Here is a 15,018-nt window from a genome sequence, read left to right on the forward strand (position 1 = left end):
CTTCCACCACCAATACAGACTAAAGAATGGTCCCGACTTGAAACATCACCTACCTAAGTTCTCCAGATATGCTGCTTGACACGCTGAGTAACTAGCACTTTGTGATTTTTTAGATTTAATAGCCATACCTGGGGCCACTGAATTTCAAGGTTGAAATGTGCTCAGGTTGGTTGCATTCTGCAGATTAAGTGAGGAAGTTCCAGCATCTCAAGTCTCTTGTGCTGCCCAGATTTTTAATCCTACTTGCCTTTCTATTCCTTGGATATTTACGTTTTGAACATTCTTCTACATGGAACTTTATTAACAGCTTTGCTAAAAATCCATGTATACTACATTAAATGCTTTAATGTCATCAGCAGCTCTTATTGCTACCTTAAAAATATTAATTATATTAATTAGACTTTCCCTTCACAAATCTATGTTGATTGTCCTTGATAAATGTGTACCTGTCTAATTATTCATGGATGCTCTCACGTGGATTTTTAGCCCTTAACTGACTTGCCTTGCTTCTTGCTGCTTGCTCTATTCCCTTTCCCCTTGTTCAAACATTAGCAACCTTCCTGTCCTCCAGCACCATGCCAAAGCCAAAGAGCACTGCAAACTTAGCTTTGATCAAAGTTTTGATCGGTTGCTTTCACACCTTACCCCTCCATATCTCTAGACTCCCTCTCCCCTTACTCTCAGTCTGAAGAAGGGCCTCGACCCGAAAGATTGCACATTCCTTCTCTCCAGAGATGCTGCCTGTCCCGCTGAGTTACTCCAGCATTTTGTGTCTATCTCCGGAAACTTATATTCAGATTCCCTCTTATTTTCCATTATGTTTTTAAAAGTTTGGGATAGGTTTTACTTTTATTAACACCTTTGGTGTTAGCCCAGTTTTTCTCTCCAGAGATGCTGCCTGACTTGCTAGTATTTCCATCATTATTTTCATTTTATATTTTACAAAGGTCAAGAGTTTGTCCTCTTTTTAAGATGTTTTAATATATCTCTGGTCTTTATATTTATTATTTTAAATACATTACATTATTTTTCTCAATATCGATGATTACACCATTACCCTCAAAATATCGATTTGGAACTTTGCATGTGTTTTCACCCTGCAAGTATCCGCGTTTGATCTCTACTAGAACACACTTTCCTTTCTGATCCTGCTTCTTGAAAGTATTTTAAGATTTCTTTGATTTTAATGCTTTTGCCGGCCCCCATTTTTCCTTTGTTATTTCCTTTCTAATTTCACCTTCCATAATTCTTCAAGCTTTCTGCTGTGTTCAATTCTCAGTATCAGAGTTATTGGCAACATTAGAGCTCCTCTGATAAAACTATATTACAGAACTGTGCTCTCTTGCGACAGAAGCTCATAAAAACATTTTTTTTGTGGCTGTGACCACTCATTAGATTTACTTCCATTTATGGTAATATCAGCAGCTGGATGAAATTCCCAGTGTGTACTCCATGCTTTTTAACAAAAGCCACAGACAATATTTTCCCAGAAGTTAGTAGCGGTAAAATTGCAACATCCGTGATATTGAGCAGATGTTTAATGTCAATAAGGTGGACAACACGGTAAAATAATTCATGTTTTAGAGGGAAAATTGTCTGTACATATAGAATAATTAGATTGAAAATAATTTGAAATGGATGTGGTGCAGGGCAGAGAGAAGAGAAAATAATTAGACAGAACTTTCCATATCTTCGAAAATTAATCCAATGAATCTGAAGTAGTTTCTGATATATGAACAGACATAATATATTTGTTTAAAGCTAGGTTCTACCAAAACAGAAGATTTATAATCAATTTGTTATTCCAGGAAGTCAAGTTTATTGTCAAATGTACAGGTACAACGAAAATCTTGTTTGCAGCTGCATCACAGACAGCACTCGGAAACATTTATCACTGTTACTTTTCTGCATATCTTTCATTCATTTGTTCTATATCTCTCTACATCACTGTCTATAATCTCTCATTTCCCTTTCCCCTGACTCTCAGTCTGAAGAAGGGTTTTGACCCGAAACATCACCTATTCCTTTTCTCCTGAGATGCTGTCTGACCCGCTGAGTTACTTCAGCTTTTTTGTGTCTGTACTCGGGCAACATAAATTTTACATAAATTCAACAAGACAGTGAAAATAAAAAGACTGCAAAAAAAAGATTAAAGTGATAAACATGATTAGAAAACTAGTCCATGAAGAAAAATATCTTGAAGAATTTTCACGACGTAAGGGTGTAGAATCTCTTATTCCATTGTTCAAAATTGAGTCTCAGATGACGACGTTAGGTTGACGTATGTAATCCAGATTGTCTAAAAACATATTTTTGATTTAGCAATAATCTTGTGTGTCATGCTGACTGGCTGATTTATTTTCTGAAGTAATGTTTTGTTCAATGAAATATTTTACCAATCCCTCTTTTTGTACGATTGATGCTTGTTGCAACATGCTAGTTCTTCCGTTCATTAAAAAACAGGTTCAATTTAATTGGAAGCTCTTGAGTTGGGGACTGTTTAAATTCCCATGTTTCTACTTCCACAGAAACTTAATCTCTCAGATGGTGAAGATAACACAAAATATTTTTGTATTTCCTTTCGAGTAACTTCGGAAAAACAATGAGTCACAGTGGAACATTGCACAGTTCCAACATGGCAGGTCACGACTAGCGTAGCATGTCAAATCTGAATTTGTGTCTTCAATGTAAATTGCGTTGTTTGCATTCTGGTGAAGTTCTTTCATGAAAACCACGAATGAGAACAAACCAGATAATGAACATGTTGGTCTTCAGGTTGAAAAGCACTTTGTAAGTGCAAGATCTTTCTTAACTTTAGTTTAGAGACACAGTACGAAAACTGGCCCTTCAGCCCACACTGACCATCAATCACCCTTTCATACTAGTACTCTGTTATTCCCACTTTCTCATCCACTCCCTACAAACTCTGGGCAAATTGTGGTGGCCAATTAATCGACAAACCCACACGTGTTTTAGATGTGAGAAGAAACCGGAGCACCCGGAAACCCACGTGGTCACAGGGAGAACATGCAAACCCCACAAGATGGTATCCGAGGGCAGGATGGAATCTGGGTCTTTGGTGCCATGGTGCAGCAGCTCTGCCGGCTGCCCCACTGTGCTACTCCAAACCTTGTTATGGGAGAACTAGAATAGAAGTGTTTTGAACAAGGCACACAGACCTTGTGCTTTGCACAATTCTTCTCATGCTGGACAATAAAGAAACCTAAATAGATTCATTACATCAATGCATAATTCTGTAATTTAGATCATGCAAACTCCATTCTTGTAACGTAAATAGATTCATTACATCAATGCATAATTCTGTAATTTAGATCATGCAAACTCCATTCTTGTAACGTAATATTTACAACACAGAAGTTGGTCATTTTGCATAATGCCTTTCAACTTTAGGATTAGCATGTCCTTTTAGCATTCCAACCAAGATGCCCCACTTGGCCCATATCCCTTTAAATCTTTCCTATCCACATACCTGTTTAAATGTCTTTTAAATGGTGCGTCTGATCTTTGCTGTTGTTTGTGCTACCGGAAATCTCACAATGAGCTTCATCATATTGATCAATGCACTATCTCTAGGTTCTCCTGTAGTGCAATGATGCTTTTCGCCTTAGATGCGCCGTTCCAGGCAACATCTGGTGAATCTCCTCTGCAGCCTCTCCAGTGCAAGCATGTGATTCCCATAGCACAGTGACCCAAATGATCATGGTCCATCAATAGCAGCCGAACTAATCTTTTATGTGTGCCATCACCTTCCTGTTTTTAATATTCTGTGCCCTGGCTAAAAAAGGCAAGTATCCCAAATGTCTTTACCACCATAAAATTGGTGACTTTAAAAATGACCAAAAAAAAGCATGCTTTTATTTTAGTTGGTTAGATGATGTAAAGTCCCCAAAATGGCAATTTTATATTTTCTTATTTTGCATGCCACGCCCTTCCATAATGTCTTGGGTGAAATGGCCAGTCATGGGATGTCTTTTATTGTTTTGAACTGGGGTAATATAATTCACATACAGCATATACAACAAAGGAACGGAAAAATACCTTATTGCTTAAACACAGCAATGTCATTGTAAATCTTGCCCAGGAGAGGATTTTAAATGAGAAACCCCAGAGACAATAAGAGGGACTGTTAAGGACTCACTCTCTTGTTGATCTCATAGACATAAAGTTTACTCGGAGGCAGAAATGTTGGAATAGTTTATTTAATTCATATGAAGGGAATGTAGTGAAGAGAGAATTACCTATGAGTTAAAAAATCTCTCAGATTATGAAGTAGGAAACTGAAGAATAAAAGTTTATTTGGCTCAATAAATGTAATAATTGCAAGGAGAAGCAGAAAAGTGTATTAAAACTCTGATTCTAAAAGTGCACTCAGACTGTGAATGCCAGTCGAGTTATTACCCGTTTAGATTAGATATACAGCACATAAACAGACCCTTCGGCACACCGAGTCTGTACCAACCAGTGATCCCTGCTCACTAACACTATCCTGCACACACCAGGGACAATTTACAATTAAACAAAGTCAATTTGCCCACAAAACTGTACGTCTTTGGAATGTGGGAGGAAATCGGAGATCCCAGAGAAAACCTAGGCAGGTCACGGGGAGAACGTACAGACTCTGTACAGACAAGCACTTGTAGTCAGGATTGAATCCAGGTCCCTGGCGTAGCAAGGCAGCAACTCTACCGCTGCGCCCCCTTGCCCCCCACTTTTACTTCACTTTTTGTGGTGGCCCTGGCCCAAGCTCCAATGTCTGATCCACACTCCACACAAGCATGATTTATACTGTATGGAAAATCTATTAAAAATTTACTATCAACATTGATTTTTTTTTAATTGAGAAATGTTAAACTGCAGTTGCTGGAAATTGGAAATAAAACCAGAAGATGCTTGAGGAAGGAACTGCAGATACTGGTTTACTCCGAAGATAGAAACAAAATACTGGAGTAACCCAGCATGTCTGGCAGTATCTCTGGAGAAAAGGAGTGGGTGACGTTTCGGGTCTTAAGAGGGTTCCGACCCAAAACGTCACCTACTCCTTTTCTCCAGAGATGCTGCCTGAGTTACTCCAGCATTTTGTGTCTATCTTCAGAAGATGCTGGATATGTCCAACAAATTAGGAAACTGGTGTAGAGAAGGAGCAATATAGAACCATCGAGTCATACAGCATGGAAACAGGCCCTTTGACACCACGTCTGCATGCCAACCAAGATGCCCATTAAATCTTTCCCCTCTCACCTTAAAACTATGTCCCTACTGTGGGTAAAGGTCTCTGTGCATTCACCCTATCTGTTCCGCTCATGTTTTTATACACCTCTATTAAATCAGCTGTCAGGCTGCTGTGCTCCAAGGATTAAAGTTCTAGTTTACCCACCCCCTCCCTCTAGCTCAGGCCCTCGAGTCCTGACAACATAATTGTAAATTATCTCTACACTCTTTCCAGCTCAACAATATTCTTCCTATATCAGGGTGACTAAAACTGAACATAATACTCCAAATGTGGCCTTATCAGCATATTGTACCACTGTAATATAGCAACTTCTATACTCAGTACCCTGACTGATGGAGGCCAATGTATCGAAAGCCTTCTTGACTACCTGTGGAGCCACTTTCCGGGAACTACGTACCTGCACTCCAAGATCCCTCTGCTCTACAATGCTCCGCAGGCCCCACCATTCATGGTGAAGATCCTGCCCTGGTTTGACTTCCCAAAATGGAACACCTCGCACATATCTGCATTAAATTCCATGAACCATTCCATCAGCCCATTTACCCAGTTGATCAATACTTGGCTGCAATTTTTGATAACCATCTTTGCTATCTGCCATCCCACCCACTTTAGTGTTATCTGCAAACTTACTCATCATGAGTATACATTCTAATCCAAATTGTTGATATAAACAATGCACACCATTAGTCACAGACTTCCAGTCCAAAAAACAAATTCTCACCCTCACCTTTTGTTTACTACCATAAAGCCAGTTCTCTGTCCAGTCTACTACCTCTCCTTGGATCCCATGCAATCTAACCTTTTAGAGCAGCCTTCCATGTGGATCTTTATCGAATACCTTGCCGAAGTCTTGCTAATGATATCAAAGTGGGGGGCTTTGCAGATAGTGAAGATGGTTGTGAAAAATTGCAGTCGGATCGATTGGCCAGGAGGGCTGAGGAATGGTGGATGAAATTTAATCCAGTGAAATGTGAGTTGTTGCATTTTAGGAAGTCTAACATGGGCAGGAGGCACACAGTGAATGGTAGGGCTTGTTGTAGGGTGTGTTATAGAGCAGAGGGATCTTGCAGTGCAGGTGCATGATTCCTTGAAGGTGGAGTCGCAGGCAGATAGGGTGGTCAAAAAGACATTTGGCACATTGACTTTCATCGGTCAGAGAATTTAGTATAGAGTTTGAGAGGTCATGTTGCAGTTGTATGAGACGTTGGTGAGGCCGCATTTAGAGTATTCTGTTCAGTTCTGGGCACCATGTTATAGGAAATATGGTGTCACGCTGGAAAGGGTATAGAAAAGATTTACGAGGATGTTGTCAGGACTAGAGGGTCTGAGCTATAGGGGGAGGTTGAGTAGACTGGAACTCTGTTGAAGCGCAGGAGGATGAGGGGTGATCTTATATAGGCATATAAGATCATGAGAGGAATAGATCATTTAGATGCAGAGTCTCTTGCCCAGAGTAGGGGAATCGATGACAAGAGTGCATAGGTTTAAGATGAAGGGGAAAAGATTTAATCGGAATATGAGGGGTAACTTTTTCACACAAAGGGTGCTGGGGGCATGGAACAAGCTGCCAGAGGAAGTAGTTGAGGCAGGGACTATCCCAACATTTAAGAAACAGTTAGACAGGTACATGGATATGACAGGTTTGGAGGAATACGGGCCAAACGCGGGCAGGTGGGACTTGTGTAGCTGGGACATGTTGGCCCGCGTGGGCAAGTTGAGCTAAAGGGCCTGTTTCCTCACTGTATCACTCTATGACTCTGTCTATATACACAACATCTACGGATTTGCCCTCGCCAACCTTCCATAAAAGCGCAATTAGATCCGTAAGACACGATTTCCCACATGCAAACCCATGCTGACAATCCCTAATTAGCCCCCATCTATCCAAATGCATAGGTATCTTATCCCTCAGAATCTCCTCCAGTAACTTGCCTACCACAGATGTTAGGCTCTCTGGTCTATAGTTCCCAGGGTTTTGCCTTGCAGCCCTTCTTAAATAGAGTCACAACATGAGCCACCCTCCAGTTATCCGGCACCTCACCTGTGTATCGTGATGATTTGTATATCTCAGCCAGGGTTCCTGCAATTTCTTCTTTAGCTTCCCACAGTGCTCTCGGATATATCTGATCAGGCCCGGGAGATGTATCTACCTTCATATGCCTTAACAGTTCATAGTTCTGCTACGTGTTACCACTTCTACAATCATCATCATTAATCTTGAGCTGTATAAAACACAAAGAAAGATTAGTCCTGATGGCATTAATATGAGTAATGTTCACCACATCCATTAACCAATATTTGTGTGTCTGGTTCACATACTCCCATTGAATGACTCAGGCCAACTTCATCTGAAGGCTGTCTGGGAATGTTTATGTAAACTGCACAGTGCAGGTAACGTTGAAAGAAAAATTACAATGGTATCACAATCACAATCATACTTTATTAGCCAAGTATGTTTTGCAACATACGAGGAATTTCATTTGCCATGCAGTCATAACAATAAAAAAATTAAAAAATTACCACTTTATATGTGCTGTTCAACTAATCCATTAAAACATCATTTCTGTTTAAAGGTTTATGATGGCACAACATTATTTTTCGTTCTCATGGTACCTATAACATTAGATGACCTTTAGTACTCCTTGAAGGAAAATAGAAACACCAAGGAGCTGGAAAGAGTACAGAGGGCCAAATTTGCATTCAGAAACAACTTCTCTTTCTTCAGCAAACCCTCAGAGATTACTTGCTTCCACAGTGGTGTTGTGGGTTCTGGGGTAACTACTGAAGTCAATGTGCAAACCCTGAGTTCTTCCACAGATGGGGAAGGAGGTGACTGGCAGGGCAGTTTTGTTTGGGAGGTTTGTGAGCTGATGTGCTTCTCACATAGGTTTATGGGTGTATGACCTCGTTTCCCAACACCATCCTGACCACTCCTTTCCTCTCTGAGTCATCATCGGCTGGAGGTTTCAGAATTGCTGAAGTTGATGGGGAAGCTGAGGACAAGAGGTTTGTTTGTTTAGAGATACAGCACGGAAACAGGCCTCTTCGGCCCACCGGGTCCGCGCCGACCAGCGATCCCCGCATATTAACACTATCCTACACCCACTAGGGCCAATTTTTCATTTACCAAGCCAATTAACCTACAAACCTGTACGTCTTTGGAGTGTGGGAGGAAACCGAAGATCTCGGAGAAAACCCACGCAGGTCATGGGGAGAACGTACAAACTCTGTACAGACAGCACCCGTAGTCAGGATCGAACCCGGGTCTCCAGCGCTGCATTCGCTGTAAGGCAGCAACTATACCGCTGCGCCACTGTGCCGCCTGAGTGAGAATGAGTCACAATGAGTCATGTTCACGGGAGCTTGAAGTTCTTGAACTGGGTTTGTGCAGAAACCATAACTGAAGAATGGAATGAGGGCTGCAAGTTTAAAGGAATTAGTTGGGGTTTTTTCTTGTATTCTGCACTGCTGCAGTGATTAGGCCTATTCTCTGGAGATGTTCAAAAAGACCTAAATATTTAACATATTTAGATATTCAAAAAGACCTAAACTGTTTTCTTCCCTCAAAAATAAGTAAAATAATGGAGGCAGGGTGGAGGAACTATAAGACGAGGAGGACGCGGAAACGCTCAAAGGATTACACGATAAGCTGATGAAAAGAGAACCGTGGAAACCATAAGAGTAGCCCACGGTGTCCCAGGGATCAGGTGGAAGAGTTGGTCTATGTCTAGGATACAGTAATAGCGTTCTGATGGAGGAAATTCCCTTCCTTATTACTAATCTGTTACTGTAAAATGAACTCTTTTTCCTATTTCCCTTGTGGGCTTTACGTTGATGTCAAAGGCAGTGACTCTTGCCTTGCCTTGACGTATTCATTCAGTTCTTAGGACCAAGCTTGTCTGTTGCCAAGTAGTCCTTGTGAAACCCAAACAGGATCCCAGCGAATACATTACGTTCTTGCAAACAATCAACTTGCTATCCACGAGTTGAGTAAGTTAAATCTGACGTGGAGCCTTGGGCAGACCTGGCCAGCACATGGCATTGTATTGCCCAAAGATCCACTGCAATTTAGTTTAGTTTAGAGAAGCAGTGTGGAAACAGGCCCTTCAGTCCACCAAGTCCGTCCCAATCAATGATCAGACAGATACTAGTTCATCCTGCACCCCAAGGACAATTTATAGAAGCCAATTAACTGACGAACATGCACATCTATGGAATGTGGGAGGAAACCGGAGCTCCCAGAGGAGGCCCACACGGTCGCAGGGAAAACGTGTAAACTCCATACTGACAGCACCTGTAGTCGGGATCGAACCCAGGTCTTTGATGCCGTAAGGCAGCAACTCAAGCGCTGTGCCAACATGCCACCCTTTGTTCTGGAGACACTAAATGAACATGAATGCACCTGTGAGGTTAGTCCATAGAACGATCCAGGTGTGTGGCAGGAGGCCGGGTGCGGAGTGTGGGCTTGGTGTGCAGCAGCAGCAGGGATTCAGAGTGCACAGTGGAAGCTGGGGTCTGGAGTGTATAGTTGGAACGTGGGAACAATGTATGGGAGAAGCCATGGTCCAAAATGTTTGTATATTTTGGCTTGTCTTTGTCCGTGGCGTTGTGTTCGTATTGTTATCTAGGGGAAGTCTGTGCCCCGATCCCCTGTGAACAATGAGGACTTAGTGTGTCATTGATAAGTAAATGGCACTTGTCGCTGTCAATGACAACTGCCATCACTTTGCTGAAGATTGAAATAGATTGATGAGACAAATGTTAGCCGATTGCATTTGTGCTACTTGTTCTGATCAGAACACAACTGGGCAATTTTTCAATTATTGGATAAATGCCAATATTATAATTGTACTGGAATCGGTTGGCGAGAAGCTCTTCGTGTTCTGATGGGCAGACTTTCAGTGCTACCACTGGGTTATTGTTTGGTCCCATAACCTTTGCTGTACTTGATACTCTCAGCCATCATGTGATATCACACAAGATGAGTAAAGCAGGGCTTGGTACTGCTGTGCACGGCCTCTTATCTGCAACCGTTTATGTTTCTGTCAAGGATATTTCTTGTAAATACACTCATTAATTAATACTTTGTGAATTAATTGTGTGGAACACACTAACCTCCATTGTTACTGAAAAATGTTGTGTTTCATTTGATTTAAGTCTTGTGATGAAACATTTCACATTCATTTATTCAATCAATCATTGTTGTTGCAAATAAAATGTTCATTATACAAATTTGTCACTCCAGTCCCTTTAGAAATGCAAATGTAGCCTGAGATATTTCTCCCAGGCACTTCTTCCCCTCTTGATTTCATCCTGCTTATGTTTTATCCACTCCTTCATCACTTTCATATTCATGTCTGCTGACTCTTTCTCAGTATTCATCCATCAAGCATTCATGTTTATAGCTGCTGAGCACAATACATTGAAAATACTAGATGCCAAATACGTCTGAAGAAGGGTCCCAACCCAAAACATCACCTATCCGTGTTCTCCAGAGATGCTGCCTAACCCACTGGTTCCTCCAGAATTACTGTGCCATTTTTCGTCAACAGTTCCTTGTGTCTAGATACCCAATATTTGATAAGACAGCTAGCTTACTAATGTTCAGTCGTTGAGATTCCATCATTTGATAGAAAGCGTGATCTTGACATTTGGTGGTCTGCTATGGTGGAAAACATAGGACTAATCAAATTTTTTTTACTGGAAATGTGGTTTTCTGAACATTAATTTTGCTATAAATTTTCCCAGAATGATTGAGAGGAAGATGTGCCCTTTCTAACTATGTGTTAGAACTAGAATTGGATGACAGAATGTCTTCACAATACCATATTTTCTACTTGTTTTACCACCTGTCTAATTGTGTACCACATAATATAGGATTATTTTTGAGAAGCAGTTATAAAAATAGAGTAGGAGGTGCTTGAAATTAAATTGCCATGTCCTACTGTGAAATAATCACAAATTTACTTTGGAGCTTTCTTATATGCCCTGTATATTTGAGGCTGTAACTTAAGTCTCCCAAGATGTCGTATTTTGTGGAATTCCAGGGAAATGAATAGGAAGGTTGCAAAATGATTTTCCCAGACAGGATTCCACTCTTAGACACAGACCAAAAAGGAGGAAGACCAAGCTCATGAACTCTGTCGGAGATCTCGCCCGTCCTATGGGTTTATAGCCACACAAGCATTACCTCTGAGATGTATATCACGACGTGTCAATAGAGTTCCATACTGTATTCCAAGGAACATGAACACAGGTTTAAAGAGCTACTCAAACAATATCAATAGTCAATAGTCAATTTATTTGTCACATACACATAAATCTGCAGTGAAATGAAAAAATTACCCGCAGTTCAACAATAAGACCAATAAGAATAAGCAATAAAAATATGCAATAACACATACAATCATAAACCAACACCAAACAAAAGAAACATCCATCACAGTGAGTCTCCTCCAGTCACCTCCTCACTGTGATGGAAGGCCAGAATGTCTTTTTCTCTTCCCCTTCCGTCTTCTCCCACGGTCAGGCTGTTGGAGTTGCCACGTCGGGGCGGTCGGGGCTCCCGATATTGAAGCGCCACGCCGGACGGTGATAGGTCCGCATTGTTTGTCCGTTCAGTCCGTCACTGTACCACTAAATGTTCATTAGTAGATTTTTATGCATTTGCAAGTTGAGACTTCACTTTAAGAGTAATATTATTACATTGTAAACACAATATTATGTATGGAAGCCTCAGGGGACTATTCATTAACCTAATACTCACTTCATTGTAATTGGCAGGCATCTGTTTGAACAAGACTGATCAGAAATTCTTGAGTTCATGCAAAATGCTATATAAATACAAATCTTTCTTTTTCTGGAACATAATTTGTGGAAGATTTGGGTTTTTAAAGTCTTGAAGCAAGTTAATCCGGTAATCTGATGAAGGCATGTTTAGAAACTGAATTGAAAGTGGCTTGTTTTTGTGTGCTCTGCGCTTCACTTTCTATGAAAAATCAATTGTAATGGAAAAGCAGACATTTACTGTGAGCTGTATGGTTCACAATTATGTTCATGTGTAATTGTGCGTACATGCTCCATGGACTGTGTTAACTTTGCCTACAAGATAAGTCTTCATACCGCTTATGAGATGTACTTCCATGTTATAGGACATAGAATTATACAGCACTGGAATAGGTCCTTTGGCCTACACTGCCTGTGCCAGTAATGATGCTAAATTAAACTAATTCCTTCTACATATGATCCATACCCCTTCATTTTTTTTGAAAATTTAATGAATCTGAAAGCCTCCTATAAGCCACAATCGTGTCTGCCTCCACCACTGCCCGGGGCAGTACGTTCCAGGCACCCATTCAAATAACATGGTGACTCATATCCAAATCTTATTACTTCACAGTATTGAGCAAGTAAAGTTAAAGACTGACAATATTTGGTGCTTCTTTCGCAAGAGCCTTATCCGTTCTCGAATCTAACGTTGGCCTCAGGTGGTAACAATGGTGGGCCACTGCCATCACCGATTAAATGGCTTAATATGAGAGAAAGTCATCCCATGTGAATGCATCTCTGCTAATAACATGGGATTCAATGGGAAAGGGGGTTCGGATTACGCAGAATTTGCCCATACTATTCAGGTCGCAGTTTTAACTATAGCTCTGTATTGAATATGATCAGATTTTAACAAGATATTATTTAATATGATTTGATTTGTGTTGATCTTAAACATGCTAAACTGCATTGTAACCATTTGTATTCTATTGACTTTGGGACATCTAGATGCTGTAAAGTCAATGCAAGACTTTTTTTGATGCATAAAATTTATGAATAATGAATGTTTTGTTCCCCTGATTGCAGTGGCGCAAGTGAAACTATTACATGAAAACTGAAGGTGAATTTATTACTTACCTTCCCTCCCTTTTGCTTCTATAGATGAGCCAACAAGTCCAAGTATTGACCTGGTGGCAGGTCACATCCCTGCCTCAGCTGTTGTTTCCAGTGTCCAGACCTCACCACCAACTATCATCACAAGTCCTGCCTCTCCAACATTCACCTTCCCCCACCTCATTCACCCTCGCCATTACTCTCAGGACTGCAGTAAGTTTACATTTATTCTAATAGCGCCAATATTTAACTTAAGACTGTGAACAAATACTGACCAAGCAAAGCGACAAATGGTTTTATGTAGCATTGGACATTTTAAGCATCTATGCATTAAAATAAAACCTGGAGTGTGTGTTAAACATAATACTTAATTTCTGCCCCAATGTAAAAACTAGAACGTTTGTTAAGTGAAGGTGTGTTTTTGTGGTGTTAGTATTGATCCTTTCGATTTCTTGAAGTATTCACATGCTCTAACTATTCCTGTAGATTGTACATCCTGAAGTCAGAATGCTTAGGTTTTCCATGTTATTCATAGGATGTAATCTGTATGGTCCTGCTACAAAAAACGTTAACAATGACATATGAAAAGTATTAACAGTGTTGCTTCTGCTCAACTAGTTTCAGAATAAGGCAGTTGAAAATTTTAACATTTTTAAATCTTGCATATGAGGAAAGTGAATACTGATGCAGTGCAATGCCTACTCTTCCAATAAACATTATATTCGAGAGGAGATGTTTTTTTATGTGGAGCTTTACTGCATTTCATGATCAATTGTTTAAGCATTTTATCACCAATGAATACTTCGAAATGCTGGCATTGTTTTGTAGACCAACAAAAAAAGAGCAAAATACCACAGTTGCTAGAAGTCTGAAATGAAAACAGGACTTATTGGGTTAGATCACATCTGTGGTCAGAGAAACATCAATCTGAAATGGCAACAGTAACTGTTTATCAGATCTGCTGAGTACAGCAAGCATCTTCCACTTCTTAAGCTCTTACGTTCTTCCTTTATAAAACCTTATTGCTACTTGCTCCCCCTCCCCCTAATTGCAACAGAGACAGAGTCCCCCTAGTCCTTACCATCCACCCCATCAGCCGTCACATACAACACATAATCCTCCGAATTTTCCGCCACCTCCAACGGGATCCCACCACTAGCCACATTTTCCCATCTCCACCCCATTCTGTCTGTGGCCCCTGATTCTGGACTCCCCCAAGATCGGGAACATGTTTCCTGCATCTAGCGTGTCCAATCCCTTAATAATTTTATATGTTTCTATAAGATCCCCTCTCGTCCTTCTAAATTCCAGTGAATACAAGCCCAGTCGTTTCCTTCTTTCATCATATGACAATCCCGCCATACCGGGAATTAATCTCGTGAACCTACATTGCACTCCCTCAATAGTAAGAATGTCCTTCCTCAAATTAGGAGACCAAAACTGCACATAATACTCCAGATGTCGTCTCACCAGGGCTCTGTACAACTGAGGAAGGACCTATACTCAATTCTTCTTGTTATTAAGGCCAACATGCCATTAGCTTTCTTCACTGCCTGTTGTACCTGCATGCTTACTTTCAGTGACTGATGTAGAAGGACACCCAAGTCTCGTTGTACTTCCCCTTTTCCTATCCTGACACCATTCAGATAATAATCTGCCTTCCTGTTCTTGTCACCAAAGTCGATAACCTCACATTTATCCACATTATACTGCATCTGCCATGCATCTGCCCACTCACCTAACCTATCCAAGTCACCCTGCATCCTCTTCACAGTTCACACCGCCACCCAGCTTTGTGCCATCTGCAAATTTGCTAATGATACTTTTAATTCCTTGTTCTAAATCATTAATGTATATTGTAAATAGCTGCGGTTCCAGCACCGAGC

The 15,018-nt window shown here is 40.7% G+C and overlaps 1 protein-coding gene across 8 annotated transcripts in view; it reads left to right on the forward strand.

Moving 5' to 3' along the window:
- arhgap23a (Rho GTPase activating protein 23a) overlaps nt 1–15,018 on the forward strand; it is a 240,353-nt gene that overhangs the window by 176,679 nt on the left and 48,656 nt on the right. For all 8 annotated transcript variants that reach the window (XR_013549132.1, XR_013549133.1, XR_013549134.1 and 5 more), the window contains one exon: nt 13,181–13,345. Coding sequence is in view for 5 of the 8 variants with exons in the window: in XM_078424707.1 (XP_078280833.1) it covers nt 13,181–13,345 (165 nt within the window). In the remaining 3 variants the exon portion in view is untranslated. The remainder of the gene's footprint in view (nt 1–13,180; nt 13,346–15,018) is intronic.

The sequence above is a fragment of the Rhinoraja longicauda genome, chromosome 29 (genome assembly GCF_053455715.1).
Source record: "Rhinoraja longicauda isolate Sanriku21f chromosome 29, sRhiLon1.1, whole genome shotgun sequence".
Taxonomy (NCBI): Eukaryota; Metazoa; Chordata; class Chondrichthyes; order Rajiformes; family Arhynchobatidae; genus Rhinoraja; species Rhinoraja longicauda.